Source organism: Alligator mississippiensis, chromosome 4 (assembly GCF_030867095.1).
Source record: "Alligator mississippiensis isolate rAllMis1 chromosome 4, rAllMis1, whole genome shotgun sequence".
In the NCBI taxonomy this organism is placed as follows: domain Eukaryota; kingdom Metazoa; phylum Chordata; order Crocodylia; family Alligatoridae; genus Alligator; species Alligator mississippiensis.
The window spans coordinates 164,234,559-164,254,959 of NC_081827.1; the positions used below are offsets into that span (position 1 = coordinate 164,234,559).

A 20,401-nucleotide genomic window follows, 5' to 3' on the forward strand; every position below is an offset into this window, starting at 1 on the left:
TCAGTAGGTCTGTGGTCAAGTTGGGGTCCTTGAAAACAGTCTCATCAAAAGAAGCTGGTGCTGCCAGCAAGATTTAGCTGCTGTAATTTTCAGCTCAGGCAGGAGAAAGTGTGTTTCGGGGGAAGTGGAACCTTGTGAAACTGCTGCTGCAGTGCCAGGGCTTCTAACAGAGAAATGTTGATGGAGCATTGTCTTCCCTATCGGACATCAAATGTGCAAAGCAAGTGCCTTTATCAGACCCAGCAAAGGGGTCCCTGGGCTTTAGTAAAAACTGCATGGTCTGAGCCCAGCACTGCCAATGTTTGTATGTGCATAGCTCCTGAGAAGATCTGCAGGAGTGGAGAGGACAGGAAGATACCAGCAAAGCCCAAATGCAACCAGGCACCAGAGTGGATTTATTTGCTTTATTTTGAACTTATTCAGTCTCTTGATCTGTTTTCATTTTGTTGTGAAGTGTCCCTGATGCTTTTTGTCCTTCTGCCCTAGATTTCTCTACTGGACCTATTGCAAAAGGAATCTTAGGAGTCAAAAGTGTATTCCCCCCTGAGAGAGGCCTCAGCTGGGGTGTGAACACAGGCACAAGTCAAAAATGATTCCCCTAGATTAGCTGTTGGCAACTTTTTTTAAGTAGCGGGCTGGAACAACCCAGCTCACATCAGAGACAAATCAATGCTTCTTCCTTGTCTGCTACCATTGCTGCTGCCACCGCTTCTCCTTGATGCCTGGCCTTGGGACTGGCAAAGTGCCCCTGCACCTGACTGCAGTGCAGGTGAAGTGCAACACTGCTGAAGCCCCCCAATGCACAGGCTAGATCCAATGCCTCTGTGGGCTGGATTCGGCCCCTGGGCTGTACATTTGTCATGATAAAACTTGCCTTCATGCACGCATCTGTCATGATGGTGCCTGGCAAGGGCTCTGAAGGGCATATCCTCTGAGGAGGTTCAGGTCTGGTTTCACAACCTTTGCAGGCTGGTCATGCCTAAAGCAATATTGCTGGACAAGGAATCCCTTCGGCTTGGCTTCTTCAGGTTCAGTTTTTCCAGATCACTAATGCTTAATCCCCCATTGGGTAGGGAGGCTGGTCCCCGAGCTAGATCTAAGGATACCTGTGCTGAGTTCGCAGTCGACCATTAGGCTAATGCAGAGTTCACAGGGCCCCAGGCAAGTCAGAAGCCACCTTCCCCCTTGAATTAAGAGCACTGAAACTGCTTAGCAGCCATCCATTATACAGTGGCTGTTGGTATGGTTGTCTAGTAAAGAGCAAGGGCCAACATCGAACCTTTGCACAAGGCAGAAGGCACCCAGGAGATAAACCCCACCCCTGTTCCAGCTCTATCCTGGGTTCCCTGTTTGACTTGGCACAAACTGAATAATTTACCTTGTTTCGTGTGTCCTTATCTGTAAAACTGACCTGCTATATTCCCCACCTCTAAATGCATTGTGACATTGGAATCACTCTATGGCTGCTAAGGTGCCCACATAAAAGAAGTATGGCAGCCTCTGTAAGAAGAGACTATATAAAGTGTTTCTCCCATTTAAAAGCACAGAGACCAAGGCTGATTCACTTACTGATGTTTCAAAATGACACAGCAAAGAGGAGGCAAATTCTGTGTGGTTTTTAGTTTTAATTCAGCTCGTTTAGAAAGCATATAGTTTTTCATATAACATATGAATCGTATCGTAGAAAATCACAGCTTACAGGCCATCGCTGACACCCCAGCGCCCGCCGTATTATTTGTTTTGGGTTCATTTGTCATTTGCTTTTTCTTTTAAGTGATATAAAGATAAAATACATTGAACAGAAACACATTAAATAACAGTGAAAATTAAATAGAGCAATTACCATTTTTTTTCTTTTTTTCTCTCTTTTTGACAATATAAAGCTTCAAGTTTACTGTGTAAGGACGGGAAGCCACTACACACAGAGGGATTCTCAACACACTATATGGGAGGTTTCATCTGAAGAAGAAACAGCAAAAATCACGTAGGGGGTGAACAAAGGCGATGAGATTAGATAGTCTTATTCTTGGATAACGATCACATGTAAATACTGTTTTAATCTATAGAAGAGAGACAATATAAAATGATAAAGCCTTATGCACTTTATGATGAATGAAAAAATGTAATGCCCTCACAAGGTTCCAGTATCCCTTTTTGGCGAAGATACCAGCCTTTAAACCATCCTGCCAAAGGTAAATGGAAAAGTATATTGCTCTTATAAGGTGGTTTCTATCTGCTCATGAAACAAAGTAGGAAATTCTTTGCTTGATCTGGATCTCAAAATGTTATCCTGGGTATATCCAGAGGGAATAGGCTATAATAAAGGCACATGTGTAATGATGACTGTAGTACTGAATGTACTCAGGACATCTAGCTGTGATACACCTGCTGCAATGCTCTCTGTATTAGGTGTGTCCAGGTAAAATATATTTGCTGTGATGCTAAATGTATCAGATATGATTTATCTGCTGTGATACTGAGTGTACCAGATATGACCAGTTAGAATACATCTGCTGTGATGCTAAATGTATCAGGTATGATTTACCTGCTGTGATGCTGAGTATACCAGATAAGACCGGGTAGAATACATCTGCTGTATTGCTATGTGCATCAGGTATGATTTACCTGCTGCAGTACTGAGTGTACCATATATGTCTGGGGTGAATAAATCTGTGCTGTTAAGTGTATCAGGTACGAGCTACCTGCTGCAATGCTGAATATACTGGATATATTCAGGTAGCGGGCACCTGCAGTGATGCTGAATGTATCAGATATGTCCAGGGATGAGACACCTACTGACCTGCTGCATGTACTGGGCTTATTATAGAAAGTGAACAGACCAACAGCAGTGCAGCAGGTAGCTGAGAGGATCACCAGGAAAGGATTAAAGGAAGAGAGGGCAGGCAAAAACCCAGCGGGACCTCCCCAAATGCCTGCTAAACCCAGAAGTGGAAAGTGAAAGTGGTAGCCCTTGTGCAAAGGAGCGGGGTGGCCTTGTGACTCCCAGGGAGGTAAAGCTCACTCTGCTGCAGGGGGCCAATGCAAGATTGCTCGAGGGTCCTCTGAGTCGCACTGGTGACCTCTGTGGGAAAGAGGCCTCCTCTTGGCTTATTCACAAAGAAGACCAGTGTGGTGAATGGGTGTACTGCTGACCCCCCACCTCGTGGGGAGTGACTAGCTGCCTGTGGAGCGGAAGGAAACTCACACCGGCCTCATGGCAGCATAGGACCCCCGTGCCTAGGGTCGCAGAAAAGCCCAACGGAGCCAACCACACATTCTGGAATGTGACAGGAAGAGTGGATCGGACCTTCTGGGGAGATACTATGCCTACGTAGTCACATTTGCCTCAAGAAAAATTTACCCCTTGCCCCCCAGAAAGTGGCCTGCCCCTAGGTAAGGCGAGGAACACTAACGCAGCCTGAGTCTGTCCTCATTTCAGTGCTACTTTTGTTATGTGCTACCAAGGACAGGTAAACCCCTGGCCACTTTGGAGACCAGCTATGCTCCATAGTCCATTTCATGCCTGGAGTCAAAATGCTCCAGGGGCTGAAATCCTAAAGTGCTCATTCTTGACACTGGGCTTGCTGGAGGGCAGGGGAAGGCCTTCAGGTCTTGGATGAGCGAGTAAGGAGAGTCCCCACTGCTTCCTCATTCTGAACTATGCTAGCAAATTGGCTCAGTTTAAAAGTCGAGATTGCTGACACCACAGACTGCCCCTCAGATATGCAAGTCCAGCTGCGGATGTTGCCACTGTGTTTGCAGTTGGTAACAGCCAGTGGCAGCCAGAATTCAGCTGGTGATTGCAACGTCAGTACATGAGACAGAACAGACTTCAGCCCACTGCCCATGGCTGTGAGGCTCTGCAGGTCTGAATGCTTGTTTGGGTCATTAAAGAAGACAGCAGCTTGGACTCAGGGGTGCAGGGAGCAGACAGGTGGAGGAAGGCAGTGCCCTTGGTACATCGTTTTTTCTCACCAGGTAATAAAAAGAGTTAAAAATAACTGTGCAATGACTCCCAGGTCAAACCCTCCCGTGGCTTAGGGGGCAAGGTGAGCAAGTGGTGGAGGAAGGTCTGTATGGTGTTTGGAATCACATGCGACTGGAAGCATAATTAACTGGAGGGAGCAATGGGAAAAGGCAGAAGGAGAAAGATACCCATTCAGCTCCGGGATGGGAAGGAAGCAAGTTGGCATCGTGACCACAGGCGAAACAATACCACCCTCTTGTACTATCTGAGGATTCTTGGACGCTTTATGCACATGCACACAAAAACGCATGCATTTTGCTGTGACCGGATGAGGTTCTGCATTTCATTCAAAGATAATCACTTCTTTTTTTTAACATATATATCAAAAAAACAAACTCTTTCTCCTGAGGCTAGAATGGATAAACAGAACACAGAAGCTGAGCTATTCATGATAAGAAGGTGACTGGGTAAAAAGTGGGAGAGGCTGGACAAAGACACAGCATGGTAAACTTGGCGAGCCTGAGTTCTGTGTATATGGGCCCATGCACATACACATATATGCACACACTGCCAGGTACCACAGGTTGTCACTTACAACCAGTGCAAAGTGAGCATCTGCTGTTTCAACCAGTACATGTGGGGATTTGTGACATGGAAGCATTTCACACTCACTTTGCACTCGTGCTCACGACACCTTAGCGTGAAAGCAGAGTTGTTCGGGCCTTGGGGTTTTACTTGCTGACCCACTTTGCATTTCTGTGCAAGTGCTTTGCAAGACACTAGAAACTAACTACATTCGCGCGCACACACACACACACACACACACACAATGTCGATGAGGGTGAGGATGTGTGCCCGATAGCTTTGGAACATAGATGTGCACGCATGTGCTTCGGGAGTTGCAAGGGACTTGGCACACATGCGGGTATGTACACTGCATGTCCCTAGACAACAAACACAGGGAAAGCCAAGCTTAACAAACTCCAATCCAGAGTCCAGTTCAAGGTCCCTGTCTTGACATTCCAAACTCCCCATGGGACCGGCTCTTCCTGCCTAACAGCTGTGATCCACGGAACAATGACATGGCTGGCCCACAGCCAGGAGATGGGAGTAGGGTCTATGGCAGGAGACAGCTCTTGGACTGTGGAACTCGCTGCCACAAGAGATAAGAGACCATGTGCTCCCTTCAGCCAGCACTCAACACAGTGCCCTGTCTTTCCCAAATCACCCTAAATCCACACTGCAGTTGTAGCAGCTGTCCCCATCTTCTTCAGCCAGTAACCACATAGTCACCTTCCACCCAGTGGGGAAGGAAATGAAATCTCATGGCGGGGTAGCACTGGGAAGGACCTGAATTTTTCATTCAAAGACAAATTCCACAATTTTGACACTTTTTTTCCCCTTTCCAAACCAAATGAAAACAAAAAACATGGCAACTTCCCGCAGAGCAATGTCCCGAGAAAGCAGCAAGTTTGGTTTCAAAATGCCAAAAGATCAAAAGGTTTCATTCAGAAAATGTGCCAATGGGCTGTATGGATGCTATGCAAATGAATCCTTTAGAAGGTGCAGGATTTGAGATAAAATGTCATCAAAATCAGTGCCTTTGGAAGCGGAAGGGGAAATATTCTGATTTCAACAAAAAATGGTGTCTTGTGGTCTTAGTCATTTTGACAGCATTTCTTACCAGCATCACTGCCCCAGGCTTTACTTCTGGATGGCAATATTCATGCACCATAATTATAGGGCAGCAACATTAAAACCAACCCTGAAGGAACCAACCAGCCCTTTATGGACAAGGGACCCCTTGCCAAAGTATCAACAAGATTATACAAAAAGCTGGGCAAAACTCTTTCAGTTGACTTCTTTTTCTAGCAAAAAAAAGCTGCTGATGGGGGGAGCTAGAAACACCTCGCAGAGTTGTCTTGGGTTTGTTGAACTGTTAAGGTTGCAGGGGGGGAAACAACATTGAAAAAATGCTGAAGCATTTCACTTGAACATAAATGAAGCATCTATGGTTTTGGAACCAAAAAAGAGGTTTTGTTTCACAATCTCCCTCTTCTTTACTTTTAAAATACTGAAAAACCTCTCAAAAGAAATCCCTTTAGAATCCAAGTCAGCTGCTTCTTTCCCCACAAAACAACCTCTTTTTTGTCCCCTGCTGTTCCACTCACCCAAAATTTTAAAAATCTTTTCCTTTTGGGTTGAACTGAAACAGTATTTTTCTGAATTTTCAGAATGACTGGTGAGGCAAACCAGCAGTGCCCTGAATGCAGCCCACACTCACATCAGGGAACACTGCACAGCCTCTGTGTAGCCTGGCATTATTTAAAAGAGAGGTCATCATTCTCCCTGCCCTGGCTGCTTTGCTAATGGAATAAAGGTGAAGGGCCTTCCAGCCCAGAGAGGACCAAGACCCCCCAGGTTTAGCAGCCAATGCAGCCCTGAATATAAATTGCACCAATGACTACAGGGGGAGCCAGCTCCAAGCACTGGCATGCCTAACGTGTACTAGGTGTTTGGTATAGACTCTCCTACCAGCTTAACTTTCCTTGGGGGGCTCTCAGCGGGGTCTGCCACCCCTTTTGGGGTCTGAGAAGGGTGGCTATGTCCATCTCAGTCCTTGCAGTCAATGTTTCCACTCCCATCTCTGCTGCCCTGGTACAGCTCTCAGAGCCACTGCCTTCCTGCCTCTCTAGCTCCTGCTCTGGTAAACTAATATCCCCAGAGGGGTGTGCTGGCTGCAGGAGGTGAGGGAGAAGAGGGGTTAGCAAGCTGTCAGGTTTGGGGTGGATTTGTGCCGACAGGAGCCTTGGTTTCACTCATTCGTCCTGCAGCCTTGTATGTTCATCGGTGGAGTCGGCATAAAAAAGGGGAAAGAAAAACAACTCAGCAGCTGCCAGGAAGCAATGAGGAGCTGAACCTCAAGCAGATCTTATCTGCTCCTCCTTTGCAAAGGGAAGTGCCTTGAAAGCAAAGGATTCCAGGCAGGAGGAGAAGGAGGAGTTGGGGAGAGAAGGTTCACGTAGTTCCCCTTATAAATCACTCTGCGGAGGTCTCCGAGTCAAAACATTGGAAGGACAGTGAGACAAGACCATAAATCTTAGGCCCGGCACACAACTGTTCCAGTACAAGGAGAGCACTTCTCCAGCCCGCACCCTCACCCCCACCCCCAGTGCCCAGCATAAACCCACTGCAAATGAATACGCCAGCCAGAACTCACCACCTGACTCTCAAGTCGACAGAGAGCGGCCGCTGACAGCTCAGGGCTCCAGCCTGCTTCCAGGATGGGCTCAAAATTCTCCAGCCATCAATCATTATTTGCTCTTTCTAAATGGCTCTTTGCTGCTATGGAGAAGTTAAAACAGAGGGATGTTTTTCCAAGAATGGACGGACGCAGTCGGGATAGTGAGGGGTACCCAGAGCTGATGCAAACTAGCAGAGGCCAGTGCAGTGTGTGCTGGTTTTCACTAGTGAAAGGATCTCACTTCTAAGAAAGGAAATGAACTCTGCAACACTGCTGTGGGTCTCATTCTGGGACCCCCAATATCCTTGCACACCTGGGGTTGGTCAGCCCCATTCTGCTTGTCTTCTGCTTACCCTGACAACCTGGCCCAAAGCAAAAGGAAGGGATCTTTTTTTTCAGGCTGATTAGGCGAGAGAGGCCCTGGTTACAGAGTGCTGATAAGTTTGGTGCTGTGATGGGGCTAGGATAGGGGCCAGCAGGCATCAGAGCATGGCATGCAAGGCCATTTTGCTTGGCACACTACACCTGGCTTGGGCTCTGGGACGCTGCCACCGGTTATGGAGCCTGGGCTGCTCACAGAAGGCAGCCGGGAGGCTGCAAATAGCAGCACCAGGCTCCAGAGCCCCAGCCAGGCTCCGTGGCAGTGGCGAGTGCACACACACCACTAGGTGAATGGCAGGGGTGGGGCCTGGGACAGTGCAACCCCAGCCCCTCCTCTGCTGTCTACCCGGAGGCACACATGCAGCCAGCCCCAGCCACGAGGATTGGGCTCCTCGCGACTCCCTGTGGTCTGCTCCTGGCACTCCAAGCTTGGCTTGGTGTGGGTCAGGGTTGGGGTGCTTTTGGCACTCAAGCCAAAAATGTTACTGACTCTGGACTAGGATCTGCAGGAGAGTTGTTATAGGGAGAGGGACCAGGAGAGGGACCAGCATGGGGACTTTCCCAGAGTTAAGTAAGGTTGGGGTTGCAGTTGGTGGTGTGAGAGGCTGCTTCATGCCAACTTCAGCTCAGAAAGTTCTGACCTTGATGACCTTTTGACAATGACCTTCAGGAACCATTTCCTGAAATATAGATGGCTGCACCCATATGGCCCATCCTAAGTGTTCCAGAAACAGGAGGCAGAACCACCCAGTAATCATGAGATTGGCTTGAAAAGCACAAGAGTAAAAAAAAAAAAATGCTAAATTTAGGGCTCATGTTACATGTCTCCTGGTTGCTGAAACTTTAGGGAACAGCTGAGTTACACCTTCATGCTCTTTTCTAGAGCCAGGATGGCCCAAAGTGTCTTTTCCAGGAGTTGGGGCTTAGGGAAAAACACTACACTGTACGTGGAAAAGGAAGGGCTTCTTACAGGTGGATCCTCCTACTGGGACTCCCTTGCCTCCCTGGAGACTTCCTTGGGTGTCTCCTTGTTCTCATCCCTACTGCCACCAGCTGTAGATCAGCAAGCAGTTACTACCCACCTCCACACTCGTACCTCCACGCTCACCATACACACATGCATTCACATGGAGACATGCTGCCTTGTCTGGCAACAGGCTGGACCAGATAAAGACAGCCAGGGAACAAGGAGGTTTCTTTGACACGACATCCCCATTCCACCCCCGACACCCCAACCCAGGCAACAGTGGCAAATGTCACCCATCTAAGTGCTGTCTGCTGGCACCTGCTATAATACATCTCTTTGGGCAGGCTGATGTTCCCCTGCCCCCACAACGGGTAGGCGTGGTGGTAAGGAAATCCCAGTGCTTACTGGGCCTGGGACAGAAGGGAACCAGGCTCACCATACTTGTCTCCTCCTGCCACTCTGCTGTGGGGGCTAACAAAGTCAAAATGATGGGTGTTGGAGTCAACACCCCATTGAGATGAATGTAGCCATTCCCCTTCTCAGAGCTCTTAGTTCAGGCTGTCTGCAGACTCAGGAAGATGCTGCTGCATCCATCCTTCACACCTGGGTCACATTTTTGAGCTGCTTTCTGAAAACCCACGACAGCTGGACACCATTTTCTTTCCAGGAAAGCTGAGGCTCTGGTGCAATGACCTGACTCCAGGACCTAGATCATGGGCAGGAGCATCTAGGTCCTATGCTTTAAACTAGCCCTGGCAATATGCAGACATAGAAGAGAGGGGGTGGGACACTAGGAAATCCTTGCACCCATTATGGTGTGATCACATTAAAAACAGTTTGTGGGGTGGGAGACAGGGTTGAGAACACAACAGCCCTGCAGCCTTGTTGAGTAGGAACATAACCCAGTATGTAATGTATGCCAAATGCTTGGTGGCAGCCAAGACTTGGAGGCTATTTTTGTTGCTCTCCTTCTTTAAACTTTGGCATAGTGATCTCAAAATACCCCCTGCTTCCCTCAAAATAGATGCAGCACATCCCCACACCTGTGCAGGGGACTCCACAGCTCCCTTTAGCAGCCATGGGGAGCAGAGCATGCAGGGGGATAGGGGAGGCTGTGCAGACACCGCAGCCACTACCATAATTTCTGCGCCCTGGCAAAGAGCCCCCAGCTGTCCCTTGACAAGAGAAACCTTTCCCCAGCTACCTGGGCTGGAGCAAAGTGGGAAAGGCTGGGGAGGGGACTATCCCCCTTAAGGCTGTCGGAAAGGGGGAAAGGATGACAGGAGGTGTCCCAAATGGGAAAGCCCTTGTGGTGTCCATTGCTAGTGGTCATTTTGGCACATGTGCCTAACCCAAGCCTGGCCTGTAGCCTGGGGCAGGCAGGAGCCCCCAGGTCCATGTCCAGAGCTGGGGGTAGGTTCAAAGTAAGGATCAAAAAGGGGCAGGTAGCGGCTGCAGAGCAGGGCAGCGATGTTTTGCAGGACGGGGGTGCCATTCTGACTGGGACGAGAGTACAGCCTGGGATCGCTTGGGCACAGGGAGTTGTTTTGTGGTAGTGTCTCTTCCTTCCCACTCCTAGACAGCACCAATGGGTTTGTTCAGCCTCAGCAGGTCGCCAAGGAAATCTCATAGTCCCCTTTTACCATGGGGTCACTCTCGCACGCCATCAGCTGGCTGGTGGCAATCCAAGTCCCCTTTCAGCTCAGGAAAGCCTGGCAGCTTGACGCCTGTTTTCCGGTCCACACACCAGCATTTCCCACGTTGCCCATCCAAAGCCGGGTGACACTAGGAGAGATATGGGCAGGGAAGAGGTCAGGTTATTGCCTGCTGGGCCTGCAGAGAGGACTTTCCACATGAGCTGTGTGCTTGGGCAGTCAAGCTCACCTGTTCTGCCAGGGCAGCTCACTGCTGTATAACTCCAGGGTCTCAGCAAGAGGCCCCTTCATCAGAACGGCAGATCTCCCAGTGATTTCAACAGGAGCCCACTGAACTGGGCAAATAGTCCAGCAATAGATTCTACCCTCCCTGGCACACCCCTTGCTTGACATGCAGTGCCATGGAATATATGGTATGGCTGCCTGCCAAAGCAGGGGACAGGGCTCCCAGAAGGTCCCTTCTGGTCCTCACTTTCTCTGACTTCAGTGGGAGATAGGTTTCTCACATTATGGGATTCACCCAGGCAAAATATGGCCCACAGCAGTTGCAGACCCTGTAGCGCAAGCATTACCCAAATAACAAAGAGCTTGCACAGTCTGAGTCAGGTCAGCTGCAGAAGGCTGATCACACAAGCAATCCATGTTTTGGAGACTCAGAAAAATGCCTAGCTTTAGCACCTCCCAGGCCAAGGATCCACAGCCCAGCCCAGTGAGGTACAGGGGTGGGCATAACCATCCCCATCTTGCAGACCAGCAGAATGAGAGACCGAGAGGGGAAGGCTGAGTTCTTGAATGGTTCCTTCTAGCTCTGGGTGCTCAGCTTGAGCTCCCTAGGACCTGATATTCACAAGAGCTGAGATCAGGAGGAGCTTAAGGTAGCCCACCTTTTGAAAAGGTAGGCCTGGGATCCAGGTTCAAGATCACCTAGGTGTTGACTCAGGAGTCCTGGCTGAGACTCTTGTGTGTCAGCCACAAAACCACCTATCACTTCCTTCACTGAGCCTTACTATCCATGGGGTCTGTAAAGCTATGCCCAGAAGAACAGCCTCTCTCATGGTCTCCAACACACATGCCCTTTGAGAGTACCATGCGGTATGGTGCTCAAGGTAAGACATGTGCTCTGTCCATACCTGCTTCGGATGGAAGTTCCCATTGCGGTCACAGTTTGGGATGGGGATGATGTACAAGTCCTCATGAGTTCGGCCCTGGGAGGCAGCTAGTCTCTCCAGAGCTCTGTGCAGCTCGCTCTGGCAGGAACCCTGCGCCTAAAAATGCAGCAGCCATCAGGACCCCCATCAAAGAAGGATGGGATATACCCATCTCCCTCCACATTCAGTGCCCACAGAAACAGGCTGAAACCACCCTCTATTGCAAACTGTCACGTACTCCTGGAGGGAGAGCCCAGAAGGTGAACAGCTGGCAGGGCAGTTCTATTGTCCTCTCTAGCCAGGGGTCCCCTGAGTGGAAGAGATGTCTGTAAAACCCCCAGGAAAGAAGTGGCATGAGATAAAATGGTACAGGACAAACCTTTTGGCAGGCATGCCAGAAATTAACCCCACACCCTTCCTGAGTGCCACTCCAATGCCCTTCTCCTGCCCAATCTGCTGCTCTGCTTTCTGCTCCCTGCTCTGTGCTCCCTGCCTGATCTGCTGCTCCGCTGTCTGCTTCCTGCCCTATCTGCACCATGCTACCTGTCCCTCCCTTATTCGCTACATGCCACACAGAGGCTGTCTGTGCCACTTGCGGCATGTGTACTGCAGGTTGGCTACCCCTGAAATAAAACATCCCTCCTGTCTCTGGAAATTCACCATGTCCTAGTTTAGCCCTTTTGATTCCCAAATACCAAGGAGACACCGTTCTCATCGCTGTTCCCAGATCATCACTGACAACCCTAGGAGCTTTCTCACATCCCACCCTCAGTAAGGAATCTGTTTTTCTAACCCCCTACTAGTGGTGACTTGCCAGTGCACCGGAGGGTGTATACACTGCCTCATGCTAGCCATTGTTGCAAGAGCACCCCCTGCTGATGTGGACAGTACAAACTCCAGCCGCCAAGCAGATCCTTGCATAGAAGCACTCCCTATGACAGTGATTCTCAACCAGGGAGCCTCAGCACCCTGGGATGCCTTCAGACCCTTTCAAGGGTACTGCACAATGTTAACACCATTAGGCATGCAAACATGATTCACAAGATAAACCCAGAGATTTCAAATAGGAATCTATATTGTGTTAAAGACATGATAACCTGCTTTGGACTTTCTGAGTTCTTTGCGACAGAAGAATTGCTCTAGATTTCATCCATAGTCAAAAACTGAGTGAAAGCTAAGAGTTGGCATGTTCCAAGGGGTGCCTTAAGTCTAAAAAGGTTGAGAACCACCGCCCTACTGGCTCCTAAGGGAATAGCTAGCTACACAGCACCATGCTAGGACACCCCATGCCTGCTCCAGGGATGCCAGCTCCTGGACAGGAAGTAATATATCTGTTTTGGTTACATTAAGCATCGGGTAGTTAAGCACTGAAACAGGCTACCCAGAAAGGTTGTGAAATCTCCATCTGTGGAAGTTTTCAAGATCAAGTTGGACAGACACTTGGCTGGGATGGTTTAGTCAGGAACAATCCTGCCTTGAGCAGGGGCTGGACTAGATGACCGCCTGAGGTCCCTTCCAACCCTACTTGCCTATGATCCTATGCTCCTATGTGCTACAGAGACATGCCCTAACAGGCACCCGACCAAAGCATTAGGACCACAAGGCACTGATTTTACCCCTGTGCAGCTGCAGTGGCAGTTCCCTCCCAGAATGGTCCAGCCCCAAGGGAAAGGGCTACTGGGAGGGGAAGAGGAGAAATGGGGCATCTCACTATTGGCCTTGTCTCATCCCGGATGTGTGTATTCCTCATCTTGACACCGTTGTTGGCCCGCTCACGGGATTTCGCCTGCTGCTTCAGATGGCATTTCCGGTCTTGGATGCTGCAGGGGCTGAAGCTGTTGTTGGGGTGATCAATCTCCTCCTTTTCTGCAAAAATAACCAGAGGGTCTTGCAGTGATTTGGGCTGTGGGCATTGCTCGTAGAAGGGGTAGTTGCTGCCACAGTCCCCTCAGCCTCCATCCATGCCCATTGGTGCCTCTTTCCTTCTGCCTCATCCCCTCTCCCCACACTGGTGCATGTCTCCTGAGCCACAAGCCAGCCATGTTGTAGACCTGAGTAGTTTTTGTGACCTGACTGACTCAGCTTGTGGCTCCATCAGCCCCAACACCCTTAACGTGTGGTTCCCAGGCATGTGACTACAAAAATGCTGATGCATTTGCTGCATCTATCTGCATTGACCATATCGCCACATTCTCCCCAACCTTGGGCTCCGAGCACAGGATGTCCCAGCGTCCACTGCACTACTGGGAAGTATGCATTCCCTTCCCCTGGCTCCAGCAGCTCCAGACAGCCTCTCGTAACTGCCTAGAATGGGCCAATAAAAACAGACATGCAGAACAAGCCCATGTGGCTCAGCTATGGTTGTGCCCTGTGCCATGTGACCATGCTGACTAAGGAACCATGTCAGGAAAGCCCAGCCAAGCCTGGATAGATTAACTTGGCACTAGCTATAGTGCCAAGGGGCTCAAGACATTCATGGTCATGGGTTGGAATGTGCTTGGTGCTGTACAGGCAACGTCCTTCCTTGTACAGTTTACAGGGTAAGGAGAAAGGAAGCAGGGGAAAGGTGGTTATTAGTACCCATCAAACAAATGAGGGAAAGAGGGGCACAAGAGGATGAAGTGATGTGCCAAAAGCCATTCAGTGAATTAGCGGCAGGGCGGGTAACAGAATAAAGATGTCCTGAGTCTGGCTCCCATCTACCCATGGGGCTTGTCTGACCTGGTCATGCTCTGTCTTTACCCTTTCTGTCCCCACAACACTATTGTGAGAGAGAGCAGTGCCACTGGCCCTATGATACAGGCAAGAGAGCCAAGGTACAGAGATGCTAAGTGACTTACCTAAGGCCACCAAGGAAGTCTGTGGCAGAGAAGGAACTGGGACCCCCCCCCCCCCGTGTCCCAAGTCAAAGGCTTGTGCCCTAACCACTGAGCCATTCTACCTTTCCTTCAGTATACATCCATCCCCCTCCTCCTCCTCTTCCTCCTCCTCCTCAAGCTGCCTTCTTGAGAAAGCCACTGGCTGCAGCAACAGCCAACAGTGCATGCAGGGAAATTTTGTTCATTCTTTTTTCTTTCCCCCCCATCAGCTTTTGTTGTGACTCCACAGGGGGCTTGGAGCCGATTCCATGAGAAACTCTCTTAGGCCAGCTGCCACCTCTGCCCCAGTGCAGCTGAGAATCCCCCCAGCCCTTCCCAGTGGTGCCCAAACTGCCTCAGAGGACACTGCAACCCAGCTTGTGGTCACCTTGCCACATGCACGGACACAGCCCAACAAGGCAGTTTAATAGGTAGGAGCGAAGCCTGTGAAACTGCTCTGTCTGCCAGCCCTGGCCCCCTGCCCCATTGGGCTGGCCTGCTGACAGCCCTCTTCTGGTTGTCTTCCCATCTTCTCCTATGCTCTTTCATGAGGCTGCCCAGCCCACTCCCTCCGGGACTCAAGGATACTTGCATACTCTAGCCCCTTTCCAAACCGGCTGAGTAAAAGTTTCCATCAGTTATGCAAAAATTGGCCTCCCTTCCTGGTAATGTATGTAGGATACAGAGTTTGCTCGCATTTAGGATCACACAGCAGCCACTCTTCCACACAATGACCCTCCCCTTTCTCCCACTCTGAGGGAAATAGCATGCAGCCCTTTGTAGGGTAAAGCATCTAGTGTTAGGCCCTGGGCTGACAATGACCTGCCCTTGCCTCCCCCCTCTCTGCCTCACACCGTTTCACCCTTTATTCTGGGGCTGAGCATTTATAATACTCCTTGTTTTGCACACACATTTGTTGTTCATTGCCACTTGGCACCTTCATTTTGGGAGGGGTGGTATGTTGATAATGATTTGGGGTGCTGGATTGTTGGTGTCACTCTGTGGTCATAGTGTTGTCCATAGGTGTTGGGTGGGTTGATGGATAAGTTTTTGGGGTGCTGGATTGTGTGCATTAGCTGGTTAGTAGGGCTACATGTAAGTGTTGGGGTTTCTGCTGGCAGTAGCTCAGGTCTGCCCATGGTGCCTGGGTGCTCCATTGGTCAGCTATTGTCAGACCACTCCTGAGGGTAGGGCTGCATGTGTTCACTTGGTACAAGAAAAGGGGGGCTGTTTTGATGACACTCCATGCTCCCCCCACCTCCTCCTGCCCCATGCCCTGTAGGACAGAGAATAGCCCCTCAACCTTGTTCCCATCTAAAAGCCTCCAAGTCACTTACTGAGCCCACTCTGCAATGCCCTACATCCCTATGTCAAGGGAGCTGTCTTACGCCCTGCCAGTAACATGCCCGTTCCCTGGCTGGAGATGCTGGTCATGTTCTAGCCAATATGTGTGCAGGATCTCAGACACCTGCAGGGCAGCTGCACACCTGTGCCTCTCTTTGATCCTGGAGCATGGACACGTGGCAGGGTGGCTGCTAACAAAGACAGCAGCCTTGGCCGGAGCAACCCCTTGCAGAATTCCCAGCTACCAGGAAATCCTCAGCATTGAGCAGTGACAAGGACACTTTACCAATTGGCCAGCAAGGGCCTCAGAGCATTTCACCCCTGGCTACATGACAGTGTCTTAGATTGGCTCTTCCCCAAGAGAGCTGTAGCTACCCAGCATGGTAACCACAACAGAGATCTCCTCCCCATCCCCCCCACCCCTTACCACACACACACTTCTATTTATATTTGCTAAGCCTGAGCAGGCAGAAGGCACGCTGCCAAGGAAACAGCTGCACCTTCTGTACTTCAGTCTGGGTAGCGCGTGGCAAGAGGGAAAGGGGAGATCTGAAGGACCCTGCTTGGCAGCTCTCATCACACTCCAAAGCCCTTGTCCTGGAGTATCTCCATGTCCAGGTGTCCCAGCTTCATTTGGCAGAAGGAACAGGGGAGCTAAAAGGGCAGTTGCCCAGCATCGCAGCCCCACTAGGAGAAGAGGATTCACCCCATGTGCACAGGCTCCAATCATAGTCACCTCAGCATGCAAGTTCCCGGTGTGTTGGCTCTAAGGACTCAAAGGTTGTCATTAGACCCCTCCTTGCCAACTTCAGGAACTGATGGAGGGGTGGTTGGAAATGCCAGGCCCCTGGTGGCCTGCTGCTCTAACTGTGATGTGCTCCCAGCTAGGCCCCAAGAAGGGCTTGTGCATCATAGGCATGCTACACTGAAAGACCTGCACGTGTATGTAACCCACTAATGAGTGTGGTAGTGGGTGTCCTCCATACCCAGTCTGCAGATGCTATGAATTCTTAAAGCCCTCAGTGAGAATTGTCTCTCTAGCTCAAGTGGTTATAGCTGGTGCTTGTAGATCTGAAGGATCCTGGCTCAGTTGCTCACAGGCTTGCCTAAAGACAATTATCATAGGTGCACCCATGCTCTTCCAGCACTGCTGGCTAACATACTGGAGCTGTGCATTGATCTATCTCGGTCATTGCTGAAGACATGTGAACAGAACAGTAGGGTGACTGCTGCGGATCCTATGCAGCAGTTCTGCAGCTTGAAAAATCACTAAGCCAGGTTCCCTGAGTTCAGTTGCTACTATTGTCAAGTTTGTCCCAAGCAACTGTGAGGCCCTCTAGGATGGCTGGTTCTGGTCACTAATGAAGCCAGTGATGGGATTTGTACAAGTTTAGTTTGTTTGGTTTTTTAAAGACATTTTTCATGTTCCAAGCCAAATCACCCAAATCAAATCCAAATCCATGAGTCAGTCCAGAACCATAAGTGGCCCTACAACTGGCAAACATCCTCCACCCCCACCAGGGCCTTCAGATATTTCCAGCGTCTTTTGTAAGGCATCTTATGTGCAGGCCCAAGCCTTGGGGTTTGGTTTGGATGCCCCCAACTTCACCTGCCCTCAGCCCTATGGCCGCAGGGACAAGCTAGATGGGATCTGTACAAGTAGCTAGGGCCATGCCATCCCAGATGGGAGCTGGGTGCCCTCTGTCCTGTTCACGCACAGGTAAAATAAGGACACCCTCTGGAGGCCTGGTGAGCCCCATGACACTGTAAAAAGTGCTTTCCCAGTGCGAGCCCAGCCATCTCTCTTTGGGCACAGAGGCTGAGTCTTTATTCTTTCTTTTCTACCTCTTTGTTCCTAATGCTTTATCCCTGTGACAGGGGAAGTCACTGCCAGGCCCTGAACATCATCAGCTCATTCCCCTGGCTGAGCTGCTCATTCTGGACACACACCGTGACCAATGAGCTCAAGTTTCATTGGCGAATGGCAGAGGCAACAAGAGATCTGGCAGCCAAGATGGACAGGATCCTAGGCCAAGCACTTGTGTCCAGCTCCATGGATTTGCTGCAGTTTTGCATCCGCCCCACTGGGTCTGCTACAAATGCTGGGAGAGTGCAGAGGGGGATGGGGATGCAGTGCTTCCCTGGTGATGGCTTGCTGCAGCATGGCAGAATATAGACAGATACCCAACAGCTTTAGAAGGTGGTGGGAGGGGGTTGTAGGGTAAGCTGTGAGCAGAGGGTCAGTCAGCCCCAGTGCAGAACTGTGTGACCATCCCAGCTTGTTGGCTTACCCAAAAATTTCTACTAAGCTTCTCTGGACACACAGAAAGTTCAGGCAAGTTTCTATCCCTGTGCCAGCTCAGCCACCCCCATTCCTTTGTGGCCACTGTGTCTCCCACATTCAAGGGTCAGGAATATATTGGGGCCAAAACCCAGATATGATCCCTTAAAAAAATATCAGCCTGGCTGGCCAGAGTTGGCAAAGAGCATAGCAGGATGGGTCCCAGGCTGTTCAGCTCAGCTTCTAGAAACTTAAAGCAATCACCTGGAGTAGTGTTCACAGGACAGGTTAGACCACCACCCCACTCAAAAAGGACCCTGAAGCATTAGATATGGGGGGTAGGCAGGAGAAAGGGGAGTGCCCAGGAAAGTTCTTGGATCATTTCCCTCTTTGAAGACTTGGATCAGGGGAGACACGACAATAGATAAGGTGCCTCAAGAATGGACAGTGGGAGAAGGAAAGGTTCAGAGAAAGTGGAAAGCGGCAAATACACAGCTTCTGAAGGAAAATACATCACACCTGGCATAATCAAACTTCATAATTCCTCATGGCAAAATGTCCTAAAGCAGGAATCAGCAATACGTGGCCTGTGGGCCATGCCCAGCTTGCAAATCCACTGGATCCCACCAAAAGAGCCAGGGACTGTCCATGGCATGTTGATGGCAGGGGGCTTCACCTGTGCCAAGGCTGGACAGCGAGAAGCTGCATCTGCACCACAGCCAGGGCGGCAGGGGTTGGAGACCTGACAGACTATACTTGCTGAGCATTGGGCTCTCTGGGAGGCATCTTTGCCCAGCATGCTCTCTGCTGTTCACAACATGGCCCCACCTGCCTATCTTGTTTGCTGTTTATTTACAAGACGTTACTTGCAAAAGGGTAAGAAACTTTATTCTCTCTCTGGGACTGTAGAAAAGGACTTGGAAATACTGCCTCCAGGATGGAAGGAGGCCAGTGCTGATGACATAGCAAGGCTTTGAAATTGCACATAATGTTTGAGCCTACAGACTACTCAGCACCGGTCTGGCCAGGCACAAGAGTGAGCAAGCCATTCACTCTGTTTCAGAGAGCCAAAAAGCTCCGGTCATCAAAATACATGAAAGGGGAAAGCAAGAAAAAACTCTAGGAATAAAAAATGTTAACTTCAAGCAGGGCTCATTTTTGAAATCCAACTTCTTGGCGTCTACTTTCTGGGTTACAGGAAGATCCAAGACTAGAATCCCAGATGTTGGCAGCTGGAAGAGGAGTGTCATGAGACTGTATCTGGCTTGCTTAACATTTTGAAAAAGCTGCAGGTTCCTCTGATTTCAGAATCATTAAAGCTTCGGGTTTGGTTCAAGTAACATTTTTTCCACTCAGTGTGCATGGTGGGGCTTTTTCCTCACCTTCCTTTGCTGTCAAAGCTTTTCTACAGTTGCAGGGTCAAAGTGCCATGTCAATGAGCTCCCATGCTCCTTATGTCTATGTCACATTATCAGTCTCTCGCAGGAAAGGGGCTTTTGGTACCAAGAGCCACAAACACCATAGGGATGTACACATCCACATGCACACAGAGCTGTGCTTGTCCACAGACCATAGCTCTGTGAAGAACTGAATAAGATAAGCATTTCATTCTGGCTGGCGTGGGCAAAAACAGAACAGAGATTTCAGTGCTCCACAGCACTGGAATGTGGTAGCAGAGTGGTTCAGGCATCTTGCTGTGGCTCTATTTGAGGCATGGGTTTGACTACAGTTCTGCCTTTACACCAAAGGCTACCCCCAGTTGATCTGACTATAAAAGAGTACATGGGGAGTCAAAGGAAGCTGAAGGAGATGCTGACCATGTCTCTCCCCTGCATGGTGTTGGCTACAGAAGCAAGTGAGCCTTAACCACATTAGCCTTGTAGGCTGCTAGGCTTAGGAAATCTTTGGATTTTTGTAGACCAGGGAAATACTACTGATGATAAATGCACGCTGCCCTTAACATAAAAAAGGTCTGTGTCTTTCCAAGTGCAGTAAAAGCTTGAACGAATGATCAATGCAGAGATCATTTTTGGAGAAGTAAGGTTTGAGAAGAAACGGGGGTAGACATAGTCAAGAGACAAGATGGTGGAAAACCTCCATTTTTTAATAAATGCTTTAAAACTGGACCTGTGGTGGGAACCAGTTAGAGGAGTTAAATTTGTGAACCTAAATCCTTTCTAAAAAAGCCAGTGTGGAATCAATAGCATAGTGTCATCCCTTGTGTTAATCATCACACCTATTGTGCTACCCAGCATACCCATGCTAAATCCTGCACGGCATGGGAAGGATTGCGTTCAACAGTTTGCTTGTGCTAAAGGCAAAGACAAGATGTACTGACTTCATTTTAGGGTCTCAGTATATAGAGCTGGTTTCTTGCACAAAACGGTGAGAAAGCTTGCTGAAATGCCAAAACCCCAGCATAATTTTGAATAACCTGGCCAAACTCTGAGATCTGCCTAAAACAGATGGGCAGTTTGGCCAGCTGAAAATCAGTGAAAGTACAGAGGCTACTTGGCTTCACAAACTAGCTGTACATGCTTGTTCCATCACTCCTGC

At 49.6% G+C, this 20,401-nt stretch overlaps 1 protein-coding gene across 1 annotated transcript in view; it reads right to left on the reverse strand.

The window, feature by feature from the left end:
* Nucleotides 1-1,605: 1,605 nt before the first annotated feature.
* Nucleotides 1,606-20,401, reverse strand: part of IGFBP4 (insulin like growth factor binding protein 4) — a 41,215-nt gene continuing 22,419 nt past the window's right edge. The window contains exons 2-4 of the mRNA XM_006272460.4: nucleotides 13,074-13,228; nucleotides 11,345-11,479; nucleotides 1,606-10,344 (exon numbers count right to left, since the gene is read on the reverse strand). Of these exons, the coding sequence (XP_006272522.2) occupies nucleotides 10,210-10,344; nucleotides 11,345-11,479; nucleotides 13,074-13,228 (425 nt within the window). The 3' untranslated portion in view covers nucleotides 1,606-10,209. The remainder of the gene's footprint in view (nucleotides 10,345-11,344; nucleotides 11,480-13,073; nucleotides 13,229-20,401) is intronic.